The following is a 24452-nucleotide window of genomic DNA, read 5'->3' as shown; positions in this document are numbered from 1 at the left end:
GGTTATCAGCTTCTTATTTAACCTTCTTAATTTTAAATCATTTTGTGTTATCTTTTTTTTACCTTTCTATCATTCTGTAAGCCACCCAGTCGCTGTACTAGTGAGATGAGTGATGTATCCATTTAACAAACAAACAAATAAAATTAATTTACATTTATTGGCTGCCCAGGGGACTCTTAGATTTTTGTTTTTGACACATCTCGAACAGCATAGCCACATTTAATAAATACATTTTTAAAAGGTGGTAGGAGTAAAATATAGTAATAGGAGACAACAGTGATGTTCTAGTGGAATTGACAGAGATTTGCTTCCTGGAACATTTTCTACTTGAGGTGTAGGAACACTTGGTTAGCCTGCTTTCAATGGTTCATTGCACCTGTTGCAATATGTTCATTTATTTACAGGATTGTACCATATCTGTGCTCCCGGCCATTAATTATTCACTCTGAACTAAAGGCTCCAATAACAGCGAGAGTGTAGCATATTCTGGACAGTCTTGTCATAAGAAGGCTCATTGCTACTGCTTCTGTAAGAATCCATAATTATACCTCCAGGAGATACAAAGGAGAAAAAAAATTCTGCTTTTCTATTATTTATTATGGGGAGGAGGGTGAAAAGAACTTGGTTTTAGTCTAAAGGCCAAAAAAGCACCAAGGAAGTACATTACAGGCTTCAAACTAACGAAAGGATGGAGCACAGTCCCAAATGCCTCAGTGAGCATTTATTTGTCTAGAGAAGAGAGGGAGGGAGGTGGGAGGGGGAGAGGGAGGGAGGGAGGGGCTGGATATTATAAAATATTTTAATTTGGATTGTAGTATGAAGAAGGAATTGAAGGTAAAAGGAAAGTACCCCAAGTCTTCCCTATGTTTAATCATTCTATGGCTGCCTCTGTGCCATCAGTTTAAAAAGTAGATGGATTTCACGCAGATTGTTATCTCTGATCAGAGCAAATAATTTACTGTTCCAACCAGATTATTTCATCATTCTCACTTTGAAAGAAAGCCTCAGAATGGCACTTCTCTTCCTTTCTCCTACATTACATCATTAGGTCAGGTTCGTTCATGAGGCAATGTAATTACAATAAAATGAAAAACTCTGGAAAATAATATGAAAAACCTATTTATAATTAGCTTACTTTTTTGTAGTCCTTGTTCAAAAACAGCATAGAACAAAATAGTATCTTTTCACAGATTTACACTCTTAATTAAATTTGAATGGGAGGGAAGAAGGGAAGGGAAATTCCAGGCATAAATAAAGTGACTCAGAGTCATTCCAACTTTGAGTCAGGTTTGGCTTGTTTAAGCCAGGGGCTTGTCTGCCATTGGGGGAATCTCCGTTTGTGAGTCTTGGAAGTGCACAGGATGTGTATTGGATCCATGTCCCTCCCGGTTGGTTGAAGCTGCTTGGGAAGGAATGATGAATTCATCTTTAAGTGATGAGGTCTCCTCCTCAAGAAGCCACTGCTGGAAGCAGCAGTTGGATAATTTCCAAAGAGGTGGTGGAGCTGCAGCTTCAGAAGTCCTTGAGGAAGTGGACTAGGATTAAAAGACCCTACTTACAATCACTCGTGCAATGTGGGTCCACATCAGTTTGCCTTTGCACAATAGGCCAGGAAGTTACAGCTGATTCAGAATACATTACTTATAGTCCTTGACTTACAGCTGGGTTCCATTATAGTTGTAGGTCAAGGACTATGTGTTGGGGAGGTGCATCTCAATTCACTTGGGAAATTCCTGCTTTTAAGAGCTGTACTAGCTTCCACTTGGCTCCTGGGTGAAGTTTGAAGTGCAGGTTATCATCTGTAAAGCCTTCATAGCTCAAGGAGTGATTATCTACAGGACCATCTGTCTTCACTTATGTCCTCCTTATTTATTAGATCATATTCCACTGTTAAAATTATGTTTTTTGTGGAACCTGAGAAACAAAGTTTTGGCTGCTCTTGCCCTGTGGGATAATATCCCCTTGAGCTTTGGACAGCTCTGACCATGTTCCCATTTAAGAAAACATTTCAACAGACTGTTGCCTGGAGTTGGTTGGATGGTTGAGAAAATCTAATTTATTCAACAAATAAATCTAACTAGAGTTCAACATGGAAAGTGGACAAATGGTGGATCGGTTATGTCAACCCAGTAGAGTGGGGATGGAATTTCATGCCATCAAAATATGTTTGCTGTGGCAATGATCTGAAAAGTGTCCCACTGGAACCGGGAAGCCATCTTTCCTTGATGATAGTCGCTTGGTTCAGTGCCATTGAGCTACTTAGGTACATCTGATAAGGTAGTCCTCAGCTTACAGCCATTCATTTAATGACCAAAGTTATAGTGGCACTGAAAAAAGTGGCTTGTGACCTTTTTTCAGACTGACAAGCATTGCAGCATCCCCATGGTCAAGTGATCGAAGTTTGGACGCTTGGCAACAGGCATATATTGTATTTATGATGGTTGCAGTATCCGGGATTGTGCGATTGCCTTTTGTGATCTTCTAACAAGCAGAGTTAACGGGGGGGAGCCAGATTCATTTAACAACCATGTTACTAACTTAACAACTGCAGTAATTCACTTAACAACTATGGCAAGAAAGGTTGTAAAAATGAGGCATAACCCACTTAACTGTCTTGCTTAACAATGGAAATTTTGAGTTCAGTTATGATTGTAAGTCGAGGACTGCCTGTGGTTGGGTCTCATTTGTTTTCAGTTTGTGGCAACTATACTCTAAATAACATTGCTAAATGTTATTTGTTAAATAACACCGCTACAGGTGGTCCTTGACTTACAATCACTGAACTCAAAATTTCCATTGTTAAGGAAAACAGATAAGTGAGTTTTGCCTCATTTTACAACGTTCCTTGCCATAGTTGTTAAGTGAATTACTGCAGTTGTTAAGTTAGTAACATGGTTGTTAAATGAATCTGGCTTCCCCCGTTGACTTTGCCTGTCAGAAGATCCCAAAAGGCAATCACTTGTTTTGTTAAAGACAAGAGCAGTTTACATTCCCTAGTCTAGTTTAGTCTGTAGGATTTTCAGACTCTAAGCCTGAGGGGAAATTGCTTAAAGAAATTTATGTAGAATTCACCAGGCTGTGAAAATGGTGCAGGAAATACTGAATCCACCAATGAAGATTGTAGGGCCCAGTTACATGTTATTTTGGCTCCAACTCTGGTTAGTCAGAGATCACGAGCTCAGGGAGAAAATCAACAACTTTTGAGAACAATAAACAGCAACTTGGAAAGTATAAACACTATTTGATCATGAATGAGACTGGGTTAGCAATTAAACTTGAAGAATATACCTAGAACAATAAGCTTATTGGTGAAGTTTTTAAAGTTGTTTTTCAAGTAGAGGTTAAAAACAAAGTTTTGAAAGGTCAGTCGTTTAGCTGACAGCTTAAACAACAAACTCCTGCTGCTTACTGGCTAGCCATTAATGCGTACCTCTTTAGCTGTTTTTGCAAGAAAATTGCTAGAATAACCTAATAATTTACCAGGGTTGTATTATGACAGTATGGTATGATTGTATAAGCCTCAAATATGGCTTTTTCTGGGAGAGCCAATTGATAGTGATTGAACAATTTGAACCAGCAGACCGCTTATAAGCAAGAAAGCAGAAATATTAGAAGTTGCAGCTTCATATTTTGATTAAACTCAGCATTCAGCTTTGCTAGAAGACATTTGGAAATATTGGGGCCTTATAAACAGCTCACTAGTTTGGAACTGGGCTTAGTTTTTGCACAGGGAAAGACTCCTAAGGGCTTGAAATCTGAAATGGAGGATAGTAGTAATGTTTTCACGCCTGGCTTATCCATTTTTGCTATTACCTGTGCAGGATTCCAGAGAATCTCTCAAGCTTGAACTATTTCAGGAAACCCATATGGCTACAAAAAGAAAGGAAAGACATAGAGAAGTCAAAAGAAAGAGGAGAAAAATAACTTAGCTCCCAAAGAGTTACATCCGGAAGAGGGGCAGCCATATACATTTAATAAATAAAATTAACCCTCTTCCTCTAGAAGGAGAGTTTCCTGAATGGTGATCCAACTAGGATCACATGTATCAAGTGCATAATTAAGAATGAAACTCCCGTCTAATTTGTACTACCGAATCATCATTTGTGCAACCCCGGCTTAGGGTTAGGTTTAGGATGAGAATTAGGGTTAGTATTAGGGGTTAAGATTAGGGCTAGGGTTAAAAGTGAGGGCAACAAGGCTGCATCAATGGCTTTCCTACAGCTGTTCTTACACTTCGTTGTTTTCTTGGAGGATTACATTATTGACTGTTTAACCATAATCTAGCTGTTAGTCTGGTTTTAATGACAGGTAAAATGGTAGTTAAAACCAGTTAGCTGATCCCAGCCTCCAGGTTATAGCTAATATATTTCCACTATAACAACAACGTGACCCGTGGCCCGGATTCAGAAAACAACAAATCAGACCACATCATAGACTGATACATTGGCAAACTAAATCAACAGAGAGCTTCTGGTTGCCTAGCTGTGAGTAGTGGATCAGCTGTTTTGGATGGTTTGCAATTATTCTTAACATGCAGTTTTGTAATCTGGACGTGCTGTTTGATCTGTCAATTGATTTTTTTTGAATGCTGACATGCTGTATTCCATTAGCTCCTGTTGGGCTGCCAGCTGAGTCTTGTCCATTTGTGCTTTACTAGGCTGAATTTCAGAAGACAGTTTATATGATGCTGACCTTGAACGTGTTTTGAAATTTTGGTCCAAAATTGCCTAGGGCTAATTTGGCTGAGCAGGATGTTTTTTTTTAAAAAAAATAATAATCTGACATAGTTACTATTTATTTCTATCTCAGTACAAAGTGTTGCCTCTTACATTTAATTCACCTAAAATCTTGGAACTTAGTAGCCAAAGAACTCTCTTGATTTGTTTGTAAAAATACGGACCTACCTTTCTGGACCAAAGTAATAAATATAATAAAAATGCAACTAATCTCTCCCCCCACACATCAGGTCATAAAACAAAGGTTAACTCACAGCACCCATTTTCTCTCAGTGGTATGTACTCTCTACTGCCTGATATATTGCATTCAATACCTGATTCCACACTCTTCATTGATCGATATTAAGCAGGAATAGCAGAGGACAGCATCTTTTTAATTGTGCTGCCAGTTAAAGAGTGGAATGCCTTTCACAAATGCCTTTCACCAGAAGAACTGCTTTGCTCTCTCTTTGAGATTTTTTTTCATGCCCTTACTTATCAGTAGACCATTCTATATATATAAAAAAATGATTATCAATTTGTAGCTTAGGGTTGAACTGTGGGGCCCTTGGTGCTCTCTGAGCTGCGGACCTGTCCTCACGCTTCTATGGATGTCTCCAAACAAACGAGATATACCTCTCCATCCAGTTGTATCACTACCACGGACCTCAATCTACAACATTGTTAAAGAATTGACAAAAAAGCTTGGACATCTCACAGAGGGAAACAAATATTCCATCAACTCCCCACTACAGTGTCTCCAAAGAATCAAAGTCCTGGCAATAGATGGAAATGAAATCATGGTCTTATTTGATGTCTTTACATCCATAGATCCAGAATTAGCAAAGAAATCCGTGACAGCACTACTGCACAGCACACCCAACCTAATCAAATGCACCAAAATTGAAATGCCCAGAAACGTGCATCTTCTCAAGCTGTGTCTGACCACTTACTTTCAGTTTGACAGACAAATATATTAAGAAATCAAAGGAACACCCATGGGATCCCTGCTTTCAGGACTCGGACCATAATGCAACACCTAGAATCTATAGTATTCCCATGGATCTGGTGCATAGAGGACACCTTTGTCATAATAAAAAAGGAATAACTAGAGAACACACACAAAACTCTCAACAACATCTTCAAAGAAATAAAAGTCACAAGGGAAGAAGAAAATAACAACACGTTACCCTTCCTGAATATCCTCAGGTAGCAATGGCAAATTAGAAACACAAGTCTATCATAAAACCACCCACACCAACCAAGTGGTCCCCTACCAAATAACAATCCAACCACCTACAAGAGAAGCTGTCTAATTTTTAGACGAGCACAAACTCGCCACAGCAAGCCTGGATATTAGAAAAAGGAAATACATCATCTATACATCTTTCAACAAAATTGACACCCAATTTTATCAAAAGGTGCCTGAGCACTCAACCCAATATAACACAGCCAACACAAACAGTGAAAAGGATAACACTGCCATACATTAAAAAAAATCTCAGAAACTACCAACAGATTATTACAACCACATGGCATTGCCATAGCACACCAACCAACTAAAACCTTCAAAACATCCTAGGTACATCAGAAGATTCAGCAGCCCCAGAAGAAAAAACAGGAGTCATCCACAACATACAGCATAAGGACTGTAACTGCCACTGTGTAGGACAAACAGGCAGAAGACTAGCAGAACACATCCATGAACACCAGCTAGCAATCAGAAGACGTGGTAAACTCCTTAGTTTCACAATACATGAAAAGGCTTAGCCATAGATTCAACTGGGAAACTGTGAGCATCCTAGACCAAGCCAAGTCCAAAAATGTTAGAGAATTCCTGGAAGTCTGGCATTCAAACAAATCAGCAATCAACAGGCACATAGAGATAAACAGCATCTACATATCATTCGAAAGAGACAATCAGAAGGCCAAAAAGGAAACAAAAAGATCAAAACACCTCCTTACAAGCAATCAACACCCAGATGAACAGAGATTAACACCAAGATTAACACTAGGCGATCAATCAAGAAGTCAACAATACCCAAATCAAACTCAGACAAACAAGCTAACAATAAACAACAACCTAATCAAGGAACCACCAAGACTACTCCCACCAACACTGACAGGACAAAATACAGGGCAAGATGTATAAAAGAGAGCAAACCCCACTTCTTTTTATGACTGATGATGCTACCTAGTTTGGTAATGAAATGTCTGTAAGACAACAGCCAAGTTCAGCACCAAGAACCTCATAATTTTGATTATGGTCAGTGCTTTTCTTAAATATTCTTGTTGATGAAGTATAGGTAAATCCTTCATTACTAGGTTTATCGGTAATTTAGCAATAAACATAACTTTATAAAAATAGATCTCCTGTTGTGTTTTACATATTAAAATTATAAGATACATGTTATTTTTTATATAAAAGCATCCACTTTAAAACACATAGGTGATTTGGCAGATGAACTAATTACTACCTGAATTAAGCCATTATATCTCTGGTATTTAGTGCTTAAGAGAAAGAAGTTACATATTAATCTACTAGTAAAGATACTCAGCCATAAATTAAGGTTTTTTTCAATCTCTTACATTCCACTCTTGGTGAAAACCGTTTACTAAAATCCATTTGCAAAAGAATGTGAACTGGGCACTGCTATTGGACTATTAACTCTGGCTCAAAGGTGTTTGGAACCAAGACTGTGGAGAGAGAGGAGTTATCAGTCAGGTCAAGTAGTGCAGAAACTTTAATGAAGTCAGAAGGAACTTAGAAAAATTAACAGTAAAATACCATGTTTAGCTGAAGGGACCCTAAATTTAAGGCAATATTTCCACCTATTCCATAGCGTTTTAAAATGTTATATTCAAATTTAAAACCACGTTCATAACAGGGTTCATAACATTTCAGGTTAAATCAGTGGTGGGATTCAGCTGGTTCTCACCACTTCAGCAGAACCGGTAGCTAATTTTTTTTTGCCCAGGCCCACAATGGACTTCCGGAAGTGGCATCAACATAGAGAACCAGTTCACATATTTGAATCCCACCACTGGGTTAAATTGAAATTAGATTGGATACTTTGTGAACTAATTGCATAGGACAAGGACTGCCTCAGACTTTACACAAGAATAGTCAAGTTGGTTGCAAGTACCGTCAAATTACATTGAAGTTTCAGGCAATCTGAATGGCTCCCTCTTGGATGACATTAAATACCTGGCTCTTCTTCCGGACCTTGCGCTAAGATGGATGAAACCCCTTTGTCTTAAACTGCAAGTCTCTTGATGTTAGTTGCCCAGATTTGCCATTTTGTTTATTTTGAGTGCTGTACTTTTATTGATATTATTGTATTTATATCTTTATATACTGTGAGCTGCCCAGAGACAACACCAAAATCAAATAAATAAGCAAATAAATAAATAAATGAATTAATAAATAACATTGCATCATAGAATGTATGAATGAGAACAGGGGTCCCCAACCTGTAGGCTGTGGCCCACTAATGGGCCGTGAGGAGTTTTCAACCAGGCCACAGAAATGGCTGGTGTGCGCATGCACACATGCATCTTCATTTGCGCAAGCAGTGGGGCAGTGGGTGAGCGGTGCGCATACACTCCATTTGTGTGAATGGCAGTCACACATGCATGCTGCTCGCAAAATGGAGCTGCACATGCATGTGCGTGCTTGCCTGCCACTCGCACAGAACCATCCCCTCTTCCCTCCGCCGGTCCGCAAATCGGAAATGTTGGAGAACTTTGAGTCAGAAGATACTGTAGGAATTATGTGTCCCAACTTCCCACTCAGTATAGGAATCCTCTGGACCCTCCTTTATATCATTTGAAAACGTTCAGTAAGATGGAATCCAACATATTACTTTTTCAGGCACTTAATAAGTTGAATTAATACAGTTTGCAAAATGCATATCTATATAATATATAATGCAAATAGGTTCCAGATGGAAATCACTGTTTTATGTTCTTGTTTTAATAATCCTTTCCAAAAGCAACTTTTTATGAACTTAATTGTAAGGTGGTATTCACAAAAATGAGAGATGATATGACTATAATTGGTAAGGGCATTACTTTTCCTGTCAAGATAAATAAAGGGTAAGAAAATATAAGATTCCTACATCTTGAATAGAACTTAACATTTGGGCAGGTATATATTTCTGTTTTGCAATGTAATAGTTTTTTTTTTCTAAGCCTGCAATTGCTATGGTTTATGAACTGCATGAATTCAACAATTCTGTTTTTCTTCACATTTGGGTAACCAGTCATTTCCACTTCTCTTCCGTTTGTTTTTCATTTAATTCATAGTTGGGGAGGAAGGCCATCTTGTGAATTATAAACCAGAAGGATTCGGTAGTTCCCAAACTTATTCTTGACTTCAGAGGTCTCCCTGGGATAAAATAAGTCCTCATATTCATTTTTAGAATGGCTCTTCCCTGTTTGCTTGACACACAAGTTAATTCTGGAAAACTTTGAAAGTATTGTGGATTTCTTTGAGCAGGATGATTTTCTTCCTGACCTTATTGGGTGGGTGTCCCTGACTTGAAATAACCAAGAACAATCACACACTAGATTCACATACTGTTATTAACATTCTCAAAACTTCTTAACTTCACATTGGAACTACTAGTGCTCTTTAGATCAGGATGTACAACAATTTTCAAACTGAGGAAAGCCTCTTACATGAATAATAATAATAATAATTTTATTTATATACCGCCCTTCTCCCGAAGGACTCAGGGCAGTGAACAGGGCAAGAATAAAAAATACAAAGTTACAAAAGTTAAAAAAGAATTAAATATATGCCCACTAAAAACAGTAAATACAAATATTAAAATAACAATAAAAACCCCCACCAATCCCCCATCAGGCCAGGCCGGCTTGTTCAAATAAGAATGTCTTTAGATCGCGACGGAAGGAGCGAAGATCGGGCGCCATCCGGAGCTCAACCGGTAACTGATTCCATAGCTCCGGGGCGCCCACAGAGAAGGATCTCCCCCTGGGGGCCACCAATCGACATTCTCTGACCGGTGGCACCCTGAGGAGGCCCTCTCTGTGGGAACGTACAGGGCGAAGGGAAGTTGATGCCGGCAGCAGGTGTTCCCTAAGGTACTCCGGACCCCTGCCATGTAGGGTCTTAAACACCATTACTAGTACCTTGAATCTCATCAGTGATCATCAGTCGTTGCTTTTTCTCCCTCTTGTTGAAATACAGAATAAAATTCTATACCAAAACATACTGGCAACTTCCCCATCTGGTTAAGGTCATGAAAATTTGCCTTGGATATATGTCTTTCTCATGCAGCTAATTGGAAAATAACCCAAGTAGCACTCTAAACAATGGCCAAAAGGGAAAAAAGTGGGTTGGGACCAGAGCAAAAATTTAAATTATTTGCTTTAAATTATATTTAAATTGAATATAATTAATATTACTTCCCATAAAACTGGCAGGTTCCCCCTATCATAATAAACCTTTTCAGAGACAACTTTTACAAGGGCTTTACAAAAGCTGTGGGATGCTTATTTATTTTAATAAAAGCTTCAAGGTTTTTTTTTTAAGCTGAGGAGAGAAAATATATTAGCCCTCTAAGTGAGCAGTAGCTTGCTTTTGTTGGTGCCTAAGTGTGAGAGGCTTACCCAGATTTAACTACAGGTAATAGAAAGAATGATGTAATTTTCAAAAATATGCTACAAGCATGGGTAACATTTATCTAGAGAAAGAATCACTTTGGCTGTGTGATTTCATTACAGTAGATCAGCATCACAGCGGTGAGTAAGCCTGAACTCACCAAATCATGCTGAGTCATGCAAGATGAGAAAGGACTTATCACTTGCCTTTTATGGAAAGGCTGATGCTACAGTTATGAAAAAAGTAGTCCCAGCAATAGGTCCCATTGTTTCGGTAGAGCTTGACTGATCATCTCACACAAAGAGAAAAACATAAGGGTCACGATGGAGCTAAAATTAAGCACTGCTGAATTAGCTTTTGTTCACCGAGAAGGGTGTGCATTGAATTTAAAAGTGCTCCGTCTTGTTTGGATCAAGTGCAGAAGTCATCATTCTGGATGGGAAAGCCAGTCACTCATTTCCCTTTCTGCCCCCCCCATCCCCCCCCAAAAAAGAGAATGTGTCTTAATTTTCTGTCCTATAATGCCATGTCCTACTTACCTTTTTAAAAACAGCTGTTGTCACTGTCTGGTTATGTTGATCATGCTCCTAACTGAGGCAGGCCTTGCAGAGTTACTGGTAGAGTTGTAAATATGTCAGTTTAGAGGCTCTCTGAGGAATTGAGGAGGATTCTGGCAGTGGGCAGTGTAAATTCTGGTAAACAGTCTTTTGCAGACCATAGCAATCACGGAGACATTCTTGAATAAGGTATCCAGTAGCCAGAGTTTTATTTATTTAATTCACAATAGGAAATGTGATCCTGCTATAGCTTGTTAGGGTTTTGTTAATTCTGTAAACTGCATGCAATTCTGATTCTGTGATTATCAAAGATTTGCATGCACAGTTAATGAAACATTCAAAACAAAGCAAAACAATGTGATAGCCTTCAACTCCCATAATCCCTGACTGTGATCCATGCTGCCTGGAAGTTACGAAAACTTTACTCCAGTACATCTCAAACATATGCATTTTTAATACTTCCCTCCTTTCTGTGTTTTCTAGAGAATGTCATATATTGTTCAATGATAAAACTATGCTAGACTGAGTGGCTCTGAGTGTTGGAGCCTTCTGGTGACAAGGTGCTTACTGGATGGAATGGTCCTGTCCTAGATGGACCCGGCGCACAATCTGAGGGTCCTCTCAGACTCGACGGCTCCTGCTGGAAGTGGCAGCCATGGCTGCGAGGGCCTTTGCACACTTTTGGTTGTGCACCAGTTGCACACATTCCTGGGCTAGAAAGCTCTGCTTATAATCACTTCTGATCTTTCATTTGGATAGTTGCAATGTGCTCTACTTGGGCTCCCCTTGAAAAACATTCAGAAGCTTCAACTGGTACAAAATGTGGATGTTAAATGAAATAGCATGTGGCTGCATTGCTTAGTGACAGCATTTCCAGTAGACCCGGTTTGTGTTTGTTAGGTCAGTCCTTTTTCTGCTGGAATCATCTTTCTGTCTGCGATAAACTGTACCCTTCTTCCTAAAGCAGTTACCATGTTCTTTATCCCCGGCTTGGACTGAACCATGATGAAGACTTTTCTTCCTACACTATCTGCCTAACGACCTGCACAATAGCTTAATGACCACTTCCAGAAATGCCAGGTTTGAGGTCATTGAGCAAAGCAATCATGTGGCCAGTCACCTCACATTTCACTTAATGACCATTTTGTTCCATAACCAAGATTCCAAGCTTGATGGTAGTCAGTCGAGAATTACTTTTGTGTTTTTAACGCACTAAATTGCTAGCAAATTACCCTTGGAAAATGATTCCCAAATTTTCTGCTAATTGTTAGCTACCCCAAGTACTGATTAGACAAAGATTTATACATCAAATTTATACATGAGTCTGATATCTTCACAAGTAATGTGTACAAGAATAAAAATGTGTGCCACTTCTGGCTAACCATCTCCACACGTGCACAGCTGGTATTATTTACCATAAGAATCTTAGCTGTACTATTAACCAGTTTTTAGCATGTTTTTGTAAAAGGATATGAAACTTAACTTGCTGAAAGTTTCTTTCTGAAGACCAAGTAATTGCTTGTCGTACCAGTACAATAAGCACCATCCTGCTGTGTGTCAGTCTATGACTAGCTTAATGCTCCTGCCTGCATTGTTGTTGCCCTGCCAGTTTTATTAAGATGTTTATTTCGTCCTTTAAGGCAAGAAGTACTTTTGTTGTTTCTCTAAAATAAGTATGTTAAGTGACTTAAGATTTTATATTTTGCTCCCTAACCAACAACAACAACAAAAAGGATTTGAAAGTCGGTTTTGCCTTGGAAATAAATTCCTATCGTTTGCTGCTTTTCTTCTCGTATCATGTACCTCCCAAGATTTATTTGCTAGACAAAGAACCAAAATGCCTGCCAGGATGCTTGACTGATGATGTAATCTGCAACTGGCAAAAACCTTTTCCCTGGATCTGATTCACTGGATACATACCTACATTGCAGAAGGCTTTTTGTTTTGTTTTGTTTTACTCCAGGCTTAGGGTGACTAGATGCTTTCTTCTGATAAATTTCACTGGCAGTATATTCACCTGAAATATTTTTGTTTTTGCTTTTGTTCACAACTAAAAAAATATGTACTGTACACATTTCTAGTGAATGTTATGGATACCTGACTTTAATGTTGCCAAATCACTGATCAGAGATGTATAAATAGAAGCAATAAATTAATAAATAAACTCTTTTAGAGCCAATGAGGAAGCCTGATGTTAATATGGCTAATATTTATATTTCTAACCATCCTCTAAAACCTTGTCCATAGGAATCATATGGCATTTAAAAATAAGATGTAAATTGGAACCCAATCTTATTCAACTCACTGATTGAAAGCGGGAGTTTAACTTGTCTGGATTATTGTCTGTATAGGTCCTGAGCTGTGAGAACTGGAAACTGTTAAAAAATTACTGTAAATGAGGATCAGAACTCATAGACTCCCAGTTTCTAACCTGGTACTTTAACCGCTATATACCACAGTTGTTTCCCTAACATTTGTAGGCACTGAATGGCTCAACAACTGTGATAGTGTTGAAGCCCAAGACAGCATATGACCCCTTCTGTCAAGGGGGAAGAAGGCAGGAGCAATTATTTAACTCACTGGCTATTGATGGTTGAGACCTTGGAATTAAACAGAGAAGGAATTGATTTTGGTTTGCTCACAGGATGTATGGAGAAACCTTGTTATCAACTGGCTTCTCTATTAATACTTAGCTTTGAGTTTGTTTTTCTTTTATTAAAAGCAATAATTTTCATAGAATGCAAATGGATTCCCATGTGTGAATCAATAATGCTTGGGTCAGTAATTCTGCTGGGCTTTACTTGTCAGTTTATTAAACTCAGATCATTAATGGTAGTAAGTACGGTGTCAGTTCTTCTGCAGATAGATGTAGCTTTGGAAGTCTCTATCTCTGAAGACTGCTTTGTAATTTTTAATATATGTATGTCACAGATTACACTATTTTAAACAGGGTGTCAAGGACTTTTGGGAGCAGGCACTTTTGAAAGTCATTAAAATATCTACTAGCTGGCTCTGAAACTCAGACTAATAATTTAGTTGTTCTGCTTCAGGTTTTAGCAGCATTGTCTACAGAATTGCTATCGTACTGGTGTTTTTATGAGCAGAATCAGATTACATTAAGAGTTTCATTCTGTTCCATGGGGGGGGTGAAGTGGGCGGGTTTGGGGTGGGGGGGATTTGGGGATATATTGTAAAACTTTGTTTTTGTAAAACTCTTTAATAAAAAAAGGGTTTCATTCTGTTTATCTGCTTACTTATACATAAAGCTCACAATTCTCATTTACAGAATTTGGCTGCAGTAGAATGTCTGTTCTCAAAACTAGGAGCAGAGCATTCCAGTTTTGGCAGTATTCAGGCATAATCTTGAAAACTAGTCAGGAGTGGTATTTCAGTAATTCACGTGGCTTCCCAGAGGTTAAAAAGCCATTCCAGCAAAACCATCTTGTGCTACAGTGGTCATTCGTTGGCTGAACATGATGATCAGAGTCTGCAGATCATTGGAAGGGATCCAACAGTAGGATATTAAGGCCTGTGACTCAGCTCTGAACACTCAGTGCCAAGCATGATAAGCAATGTCATTGGGATTGGGCAAAGAAAATGAATGTGATCTTCTTAAATATGCTTTATGTTCCTGTGAATGGGTAATTTGATTTAGTCAAGAAGCTGATTTTATAACCTTACATTATTTCAGATTTTTGGAGGTGCAGATTTTTTTTAGAAGAAATAAGATAATATTTTGAAAAGCGTATGCAGTTTGAATAAGTCTGAAGAAACATCAGTGAAAAAATTACTAACGTTGAAGTGCTGAAAGTTGAATACATTGAGGAAAATGTTTTTTTAAAAAAGATCCAATAAGCCACCTTCATCCCAAACATTTGAGAAAGGAGAACAGTGGATAAATCTGCTAAATGTTTTAGCTCCAGTCAGGGGTAGGCAACCTTGGCTCTTTTATGACTTATGGACTTCAACTCATAGAATTACTGAGCCAGGAATTCTGGGAGTTGAAGTCCATGAGTCATAAAAGAGCCAAGATTGCCTACCCCTGCATCTAGAGCAGGGGTCAGCAACCTGAAACAGTGAAAGAGCCACTCGGAACCGGTTCCCTCGCAAAAGGAAAAACTGGGAGCCGCAAAAAATGTGTGTGCATGCGTATACATGCGCACATCAGGGTTTGACTGAAGAGTGGAGCCAAGGCTAGATATGCACCTACCCTGCATATTTGAATTGATTGGTTGAACTTTTTTAGTCCCACTTTTTTTTGGGGGGGGACTGCACATGGCAGAGGACTGGGAGCCGCAGGAGACGGCTGAAAGAGCCGCATGCGGCTCCGGAGCCGCGGGTTGCAGACCTGTGGTCTAGAGGATATATTTGGGAGTGCAGTTACTGCGCCCATTGGCAGACAGAGTTGCATTAAAAGCCTGTGATGATTTTGATCCTTGGTATGTGTACTTCCTGCCTTTCTTATTTTTATAAATAACTCAGGATGGCAAACCTACCTAATACGCCTTCCTGCTCCTGTTTTCCTCATAACAATAACCCTGTGAGGTAGGTTGGCCTGAGAGAGTGTGACTGGCCCATAGTCATCCAGCTGGTTTTCATGTCTTAGGTGGGAGCAGAACTCACAGAATCCTGGTTTCTAGCCTGGTGCCTTAACTACTAGACCAAACTGGCTTGTGCGCGTTCTCATTCTCACTCTCTCTCTCTGTGCATGTGCATACATATACACACCTACCCACACAGAGAGCTGTCTTACCTATGGTATAATTAGCAGATGGTCTAATGGGCATAAACCTTGAATACTAGACCAGTGGTCTTCAAACTTGGCCCTTTTATGACTTGTGGACTTCAACTCCCAGAATTCCTCAGCCAGGCACCCTGGTTGAGGAATTCTGGAAGTTGAAGTCCACAAGTCATAAAAGGTCCAGGTTTGAGGACCCCTGCATTAGACCAAATAATATTTAGCAGGTGATCTAAAGAGACCAACTGCAGAAGAATAGAAAAGTACTTTGAACATTAAAGGTGTATAACATTCAGTAAAAAGAATACATTTTTACTTTTTTTGTGTGAATAAATACACTGCATGTCTTTTGAAAACAACAAGTCTACTGCTTATTTCCATTTATAAAATGAAAAAAAATTTGAAAAAAAGATTATTCACGGTTATGAACTGGCACTCCTAGTGTGCTTAAAAATAAAAGATTTCTACATTTATAAACTCATTGTTCCCAATATTTTATCAACTTTACTATTGCAAAGCTATTTACTTCTTCTGTTGTGAAAGCTTAGTTACTATTACACTGGAAGACATGAAACACTCTGAACCTTTGTTCCAGTTGTTGATTAATTATGATTTTTAGCCAGCAAAAGCAACCCATGGTCTTTTCTTTACAGGGCTTGGAAGAATTCACTGAGAATGTCTAGCAAAACCTGTGGCACAACAAACAACATAGCTCAAGCAAGAAGAACTGTTCAGCAGTTGAGAATAGAAGCATCTATAGAAAGGATAAAGGTTAAGCAAAATATATTTTCTTGTTAGAACTATGTGGTTTATTATTTAAAGTGCATTCTCTGTCTCTCCTATTACATTTTAAAATGCTTTTAAAAAATCAAATTATTGGAATTATTGGAATATGGCTTTGTGGGTCTAATTTCTTTTGCTTCATGAAACTTCAGGGCCAATAGTTAGATCCCTGTAATAGAAACACATTTGGAGATTATGCTGGTTAGTCACATAACTCATGATGTAATTTTGATCCTGTTCTGATCAGTTTTCAAAGAGTCATCCTGCTGACTTCCAAAGAAACAGAGTCCCAGGACTCTTACACAATTTCCCTCCAACCTTTTGTTGGATCGGGACAAATAAAAAGGATAAATACAAGAAATAATTGGTGAATTGGAACAATAGAGCAAGCGTCAGGAAAGTGAAAGGCTAGAACAGGGGTCGGCAACCTCGGCTCTTTTATGACTCGTGGACTTCAACTCCCAGAATTCCTGAGCCAGCATAGCTGGCTCAGGAATTCTGGGAGTTAAAGTCCACGAGTCATAAAAGAGCCGAGGTTGCCGACCCCTGGGCTAGAATAAAGAAATCAAAGCAAAGAATCCCAAGAAGAACAAAAAGAGCTATTATGTATATTTGAAATAAAAAGAAAAATATTAGTATATACTCAGTGTTAGCAGAAATCTAACAGTTGCTCAAATTCTATTTTGATGCAGTCTTCTTGTTGAGCAGGAGGAAGTGCAGAAATTAACCTTGAGGTTGATAAAAATATGATCGGAGAATTCATCTTTAATAAGTTTACACCTCTAGTATCAGATTAATTGCAGGGTAGAGAGGAGCTAGTTGATGATTTAGTCACAATTCCCACATATTTTTCAAAATCAGAAAACACAGAAAGCAAAACATTTAGCAAATTACAGACCAATCAGTTTGCCATCAATACCTGCAGAAGTTCTAGAGCAAATCATAAGCAAGTGTCAGCATCTTAAAAACAGTGATAACAAATCAGCATGGATTTGTCCTGAATGAGTCTTTGCAGACAGATGATTATCTCTTTTTTTGATCAAGCAAATTCCATAATAGGTTGTGGGAATGCTGTAGGCTAAGGATGTGAAAAATATAAATGGTTGTAAACCTGATATACACTCTTCCATTGTGGAAGTTTTGCCAAACTGGTTCGGCAAGCCATTCTTTGGCAAAAACAAAATCCAGAATACTTTGGTAATTGGGTTTCATCCAAAACAAAAATGATTTTATATGGCAAATTGGGAAAGGTTAATTCATTTAATCCCCTGTTTTCACTCCTCCTGTACACAGTTTGTGTGCTGGCTTGTCTGCCTTTTATCTTTTGAGACCCTTTTGATCTGTATATAAATCAAAATATCTGAAACATGCATGGTTTGGTCTGAGTACAAACCATCGAAAGCCAGTTCTCCTATGCATGGAAAAATTCATGCGTGGAGGATACTACATATTCTTCCAGTAGACATACAGGTAATCCTCGGTTAACGGCCATTCATTTAGCGACCTTTTGAAGTTAGGACAGTGCTTGAATGAATGGTGGTGACGACCAGTCCTTGGAAGTTCCAACTGTCCTCCCACTCCCCCATGATCACAGTTGGATACTTGGCAACTGGCTTGTGCTTATGAGAATTGCAGTGTCCCATGCTTACATTATCACAATTTGTGACCTTCCCTGGCAGCTTCCCACAAGCAAAGTCAATAGGGAAGCCAGCAATGAAGGTCACAAGTTGCTCTGGTAAGTCTCTCTCATCCACATGCCCTTCCCAAACCTCACTGCACCTGGTTGGTACCCCAGCCGCTCGCATACTCCCATGCAGCCTCTCCCCACTGCCAGCAGCAACTCCAAGTCCTGACATGCTTCCTCCACACCTCCCTGGCCACCCCTGCACCTCCTCAGTCCCTCTCACAACCAGCAGCAGCTATTTACCTTCCTCCCTGCCTGCTTGCAAGCCACCTAAGACTGGCAACTTCCTGCTGGCTTCCCCACTGACTTTGTTTGTTAGGACATTGCAAAGAGGGCCTCACTTAACAATCCACCATTCTCCTTAACAATGGCAATGGGCATTGCCATTGCTGAACGATGCGACCATATGATTTTGCACTTTACATCTGCATTGCTTAGTGATGGAAATTCTGGTCCAGATTGTAATTACAACTGACATATATTTTGACGTGATCAAAAGCGTTTGACATGCTGATTAGCAAGCTGGTTAAGTATGTGTTGGATGGCATGATAATTAAGTTGATACATAACTGGTTCAAAGCTCAGTTTGCAGGCATGTTTATCAATTGTCCTCGATCCGATAGAGGAAGGAATAAGTATTCTTCAGGTTTTTTTCAACACTGACATGGGTGAAAAAGTAAAGGAAATACTTAACAAATCTGCAAATGACAAAAAATTGGGGAACAACACTTTAGTAAACACATACCAATTGCATAAAGATAGGCTGTGGAGTACTTGGCTTAGTAAGAGTAAAAGTAGTCCTCAAGTTATGAGCCATAGCTTAGCAGCCATTCAAAATTCTGATTGATTCCCTCAAAGTTATGATACAGTTATGATACAGTTCCAAAGTATCAATCAATCAATCAATCAATCAATCAATCAACCACACACACACACACACCCCAATGATCATGTCACCACATGTTTGGAATTCTCTAACTGGCCCACAAGTTCAGTCATTTGCAGTGAGCTGCAGTCATATGACCACGTTTTAATTCTGGTTTTCGACAAAAACAACCCACAGCAAACAATGAGCTCACTTTATGGCTGCAGAGTTTGCTTAACAACCACCACACATGGTGACCAGCTTTCCTACTTTCACGACTTACAACCATAATGGGCAAATTCCATTGTGGTCATAAGTCGAGGATTACCTGTATTTGTGAAGAAAATGGAATAGTAGTTGATTACAAATTAAATACAAGTAGCAGGCTACCAAAACAAGCAAATGGAGTTAATAGAAGTATAATTTCCAAATTACGGAAAGTAGTAATCATTGTTCTGCTTTGCTCAGATCCAATTTCAAGTACTGTGCCGTTTTCAGCCACCATGTCTTACAGATCTGGGTCTAGAGAAGGACAACCAGAATGATTTCAGGGAACAGGAAACCAAATCTCAAGAAGAGAGATTGAACAGGCTGGAGATGTTTAACCTTGAGAAACAATGCTTGAGAGGGCCTATTATAGCATTCTTCAAATTAAGGGATGTCACATAGAAGGTCAAGCAAGGCCTGTCCATTCCTATTCCAAAGTGCAGGTCACGGAAGAATAGATTTAAATCCTAGAAAGATAGGTTCTGATTGAATGTTAGTAATGATGTACAAATCATAAAACAGGTTGACAGTGGATCCAGTTATTCAAAGAGGTGATAGGCTCCCCTGTTTTGAATGTTGAAGCAGAAGGACATCTCTCTACCAAGGATGATTTAATTGTGAATCCTGCATCGAGCAAGGGGTTGATTTGATGGTCTGAATAGACTCTTCCAATTCTTGTTCTGTGATTCTCTAGCCATTTGTAGAAAGCTGCCATCAAGATGATGATGATGTTGGAAAGGACCTTGGAGGTCATCTAGTCCAACCCCCTGCTCAGGCAGGAAACCCTATATCATTTCAGACAAATGGCTGTCCAGTCTCTTCTTAAAAACTTCCAATGTTGGAGCATTCACAGCTTCTGGAGGCAGGTTGTTCCACTGATTAATTCTTAAAAGTTTCCATCCATTGCTTCTTCTCCTGCCTTCAGGCGCTTTGGAGAATAGCTTGACTTCCTCTTCTAGATTATGTCTCTGTTGTATCTTGATCAACCTGGTCCCTTAGAGCACCAGGGCTGTGATTTCTTTGTGAAAAATAATGCCAAAGGCGTTCCCAGACTTCTTAAGATGCATATGTGAAGAACAGAAAATGACAAGCAATGCATACCTACTTTTAATTATATTTCTGCATAAATATGGCTTCTCATTTTGCAATTTGTTTATTTACCACTGACGTCTCAATTCAAAAACAAAATCTAAAAGACTACAGAGCATTTTTTTTGTGTACACAGGGACATATTCAATGAATGTATATTCAAATTCACTTCATTAAGGGAAGCTTTTTTGGAAAATTTATAATTCTGCACCTTTTTTTCCTCCGCAGGTGTCGAAGGCATCAGCAGATCTAATGTGCTATTGTGAGGAACATGCCAGGAAGGATCCTTTACTAATGGGCATACCTACTTCAGAAAATCCCTTCAAGGATAAAAAAACCTGCATTATTCTATAGGCAAAGCAGCAAAATGCCTTCAAAACCTTCCCCTGCAAAACCAACCTAGCCAATTCTTAGAGAAGTAACCTGAAGGTCACCTGGTAGCCATTGCATAAAACAGCAACTTATTTCCGCCTTGTGTATGAATGAACTTTTTAAGTTTCCTTGAATGTTTGTTTTTCCCATCCTAAATGCCAGGCATACGGTTCTAAAAGTTACTTCTTGCAAGATGGAAGGGTTCTGCAAATGTTGTTAGGCATGGATTCTGTTGGCTTTGTTGGATTGAACTGGGCTGGGCTGGGCTGGGATAGGCTTGATTTTAAAATGCAGTGAGTGTTCACAGATCCAAGGATTGAACTATCAAGACCAAAGTTGCCTGAGCTTCATTTACAGAGTAGTGAGGTAGACAAGCCTAGAGTGCTAATCAAGCTTTCTTTTGCATTTGATTTTATACCAGTGTGTACCTTGTATATGTAAATGGAGTCTATATCTAGGGTGTATGCATATGTTTGTTTAGATGTATAGACACATTCCAGAGTGCATTCTTTAAGTGCACTCTTCAGAGTTCATTGATGCATTTATTCATAGGATTTCTGCAGTTCATGCTTTCACTATTTAGTATATCTTAAGCTCTCAAAAATGTCTTAAAAACCTACACATTTGTACATACCATCAATTCTGATTCTCCAAAATAGTTTTGAAAAGTGACATGTAGCTCCTTTAATCTTACCTTTTGTTTCCATCGAAATGTAGACTACACTAAATTCATATTGATTGTGATACTGGTGTCTAAAAATTTCTCCTTTCTTTTTTGTCTTTAAGAGGAATTCTGTCCTTTGCCTTTCCTACACAGTTTCTAATGAACTGATTTTTGAGAAGCTTTCAGGCTTTTTTTTAGTTTGATCCCCAAATGTACATTTCATAAATGTCAAAGAATCACTAAGTAGGAAGAGAGACTCCGAGTAAAATCTATGGTGCTACTGCTTCTGCACAAGGCCTATTAAAATCAGTGGTTGTGCTAAATAAATGCTTGAAGGATTATAGCAGTTCTCAGCAGCAGCAACCAATCTCTTCTATGTGTTAACATTATTAATGAATTTGGGGACTGTTCACATGGTAATGAGATGCTGAATAGAAAGAAGCAACACTTATATATTTTAAGCCAGGAGTATGTATCTGTATTCTGTTTGTTTGGCCTTTAAATTTTTATTGTATTATTGTGATCTGCCTTAGCTCTATATTTTGAAGGTGGATTAATCGTAGCTTTTTGTTGTTGTTCCTCAAGAGGGGAAAAGAATTGCCCCATATATAAAGGTCCTCAACTGCACGGTTAGATTTCCTTCATAGAAACTTTAGCACAGAGTGCAAAGTCAACCAATAGTGCTCACCCAGAAGCATTCATTTTCAACCAGCCAAGGGACACCCCCCCCCCACTTCAAAGATTTCTTCCTGTTAGGAAGACCTAGACTTCCATTGTGTTTGTATCTGCTTGGTAACAGCTAAACACATACTTGGATTCACCGTTAACTGTATTGAGAAGCTAGCTGCAGAGCTGGTAAGCCAAAGTCCCTACCCAACTTACTGGTGCTCTTCACCGCATTAATCAAGCTGCTTGTGGAGAACTGTATTAGTGCTGCATGCTGCTGTGTTGATACTGTAGTTCTTTTTGCCTTCATGTTCCCAAAATATAAATTTAACACATTTTATAAACTAAAATAGCTTCCTAAAGATAGCACGGAACTGATAACAAAACCACACTTCTGCTTTTTTATGATTTTCCTTATTTTATGTCAGTCTGCTCATCACTTAAATCAACGTACAATTAATTAATTGGATTAGCTGGAATTTGGTGCCATCTTAATTGCTATCATACTTTTAAAAAGTGTCTTCTCTGACATCAAGTCGTAAGTTCCTATCCCAAATCACCAGATGACCTATCTTTTGGTTTGTTTTAAGATATTAGACAGCGGTTGATTTTTCAGCTATATAAATCTGCTTTATGAAGAATGATCCTTGCAACATGATCCATGTTAGCCCATGGCAACAACAACATGGGTTAACTTGCACTTCTGTTAATTGTGTTGAACCAGACAGTACTTAGGCTTGTGTTATGATCTTAACATAAGTAAAATCCAGTAGAAAAGGTCAACCTATGTTTGACTTTCCTACTTGGAAGTGGTTAATTCACACCGGTACATGGTCTTCTGGTGTACAGATCATGTACCTAAGCTTGTACATGATGGCCATAAAGTATTGAAGCTCTTAAATGTCAGAGTTGATACTCATTGCAATAAGCCTATAATAAATGAGGAGAGACTGCATTGGCAGGTCTGTCAACTCTAAGAGAGTCGGCATAATTATTTGTAATGACTACATTGGTATTGCCATTAGTAAATGGACACCTGAACATTATATTACTTGTAAGAGCTCAAGTTGATACTGGATCTTTTCTCACCTATCCCCGACCCAACCTGTTTCCTACAAATGCTATTCCAAATATCAGTATTTTTTTAAACAATTAGAATGTTGCTCTTTTTAGACCTATTCTCATCAGATGAATGCAATTTAAAAAATTCTCAATGCGTTCACCAATTTTATATTTTCATATAAAATGAATGCTATTTAAATGATTGTGATAATATATATATATATATATATATATATATATATATATATATATATATATATATATATATATATATATATATATATATATATATATATATATATATATATATATATATATATATATATATATATATATATACTGATATGCAAACAAAAGCATTTTCCATGTTGCAAACACTACTCTGTCACCAGCAAATACTGCTCCGTATGCTTTAAGGTAGAATAAATTTGGACACTTTCAGCTACTCTCACTAGTGAGAAGTTTAAACTGATTCTGATTGCTTTCTGCCTCCCATGTACTTCATGTAAGATTGGAAGGTCCAAAAACCTTAAATTTTAAAGTCAGATTATTTACGATAGATGAAGAACCTCTGTAACTTACTTATATACCTTCAAATTACTGAGCATCTAATAAATGAAGTTTGTTTAGTCCAGGGGTAGGCAACCTCGGCTCAAGGTTGCCTACCCCTGGTTTAGTTAAAGCTAAGATTAACACTTGGTGATCAGGCATCTAAAAAAGCATCCAGAAGACAAATTGGCTAGAAAAGGCATTACCAAATGAAAGAAGGAAACCCTTCCATGTTGCCTTGCAATTAATTGACCAGTGCCATTAATTTTTTTCTAATTTCTTCTACCCGTCTCTCAGCTCACTTTTTTCCAAATTAAGGCTTGAGTTATGAAAACCTTGATATCGGGCCTGTTTTCTGGGCTTTTTGTTCTCTCTGAGTTGCTAATCATGCTACTTTAGCCTTTCAAAGTTGAGCTTAGCTCCTGATGGCTTCACAGACGCATCCATGTAGCTTTGGGGCAGCAATATAGAAATGATTTGCCATTGCCTTCTTCCAGAATGTGATCTTTTGTTTTTAAATCTTACCATACTTGTGTGTTCGCCGTGTTGTAGGCTGGATCCAAAATAGGTTGGATCCAAATATGCCCTTCCATATGTGGGAAAAGCTTGATTAGGTCCCCAACAGCAATGTTTTAGTTTCACTCTACTATGTTCCCAAGAAAAAGGAATACTAAGAATCCAAGCCAATACAATACATGCTTGCAAGGGAGAAAGTCCCATTTCACAAGTGAGCAGTGCTAACAAGACATACCTAAGAGCCCATTCAGAGACTACAATCTCTCATGGTTTATTAAAGAATAACCACTATTCAT

General features: G+C 38.5%; 1 protein-coding gene across 1 annotated transcript in view; it reads left to right on the top strand.

Moving 5' to 3' along the window:
- The window catches only part of GNG12 (G protein subunit gamma 12), a 53191-nt gene extending 29892 nt beyond the window's left edge, over window positions 1–23299 (top strand). The window contains exons 3-4 of the mRNA XM_083361129.1: window positions 16293–16410; window positions 20556–23299. Of these exons, the coding sequence (XP_083217255.1) occupies window positions 16315–16410; window positions 20556–20681 (222 nt within the window). The 5' untranslated portion in view covers window positions 16293–16314 and the 3' untranslated portion in view covers window positions 20682–23299. The remainder of the gene's footprint in view (window positions 1–16292; window positions 16411–20555) is intronic.
- Window positions 23300–24452: the final 1153 nt, after the last annotated feature.

The sequence above is a fragment of the Vipera ursinii genome (genome assembly GCF_947247035.1).
Source record: "Vipera ursinii genome assembly, chromosome: 3".
Classification (NCBI taxonomy): domain Eukaryota; kingdom Metazoa; phylum Chordata; class Lepidosauria; order Squamata; family Viperidae; genus Vipera; species Vipera ursinii.
Note: the sequence above shows the minus strand (reverse complement) of the source record. Positions and strands in the feature narration are given on the sequence as shown.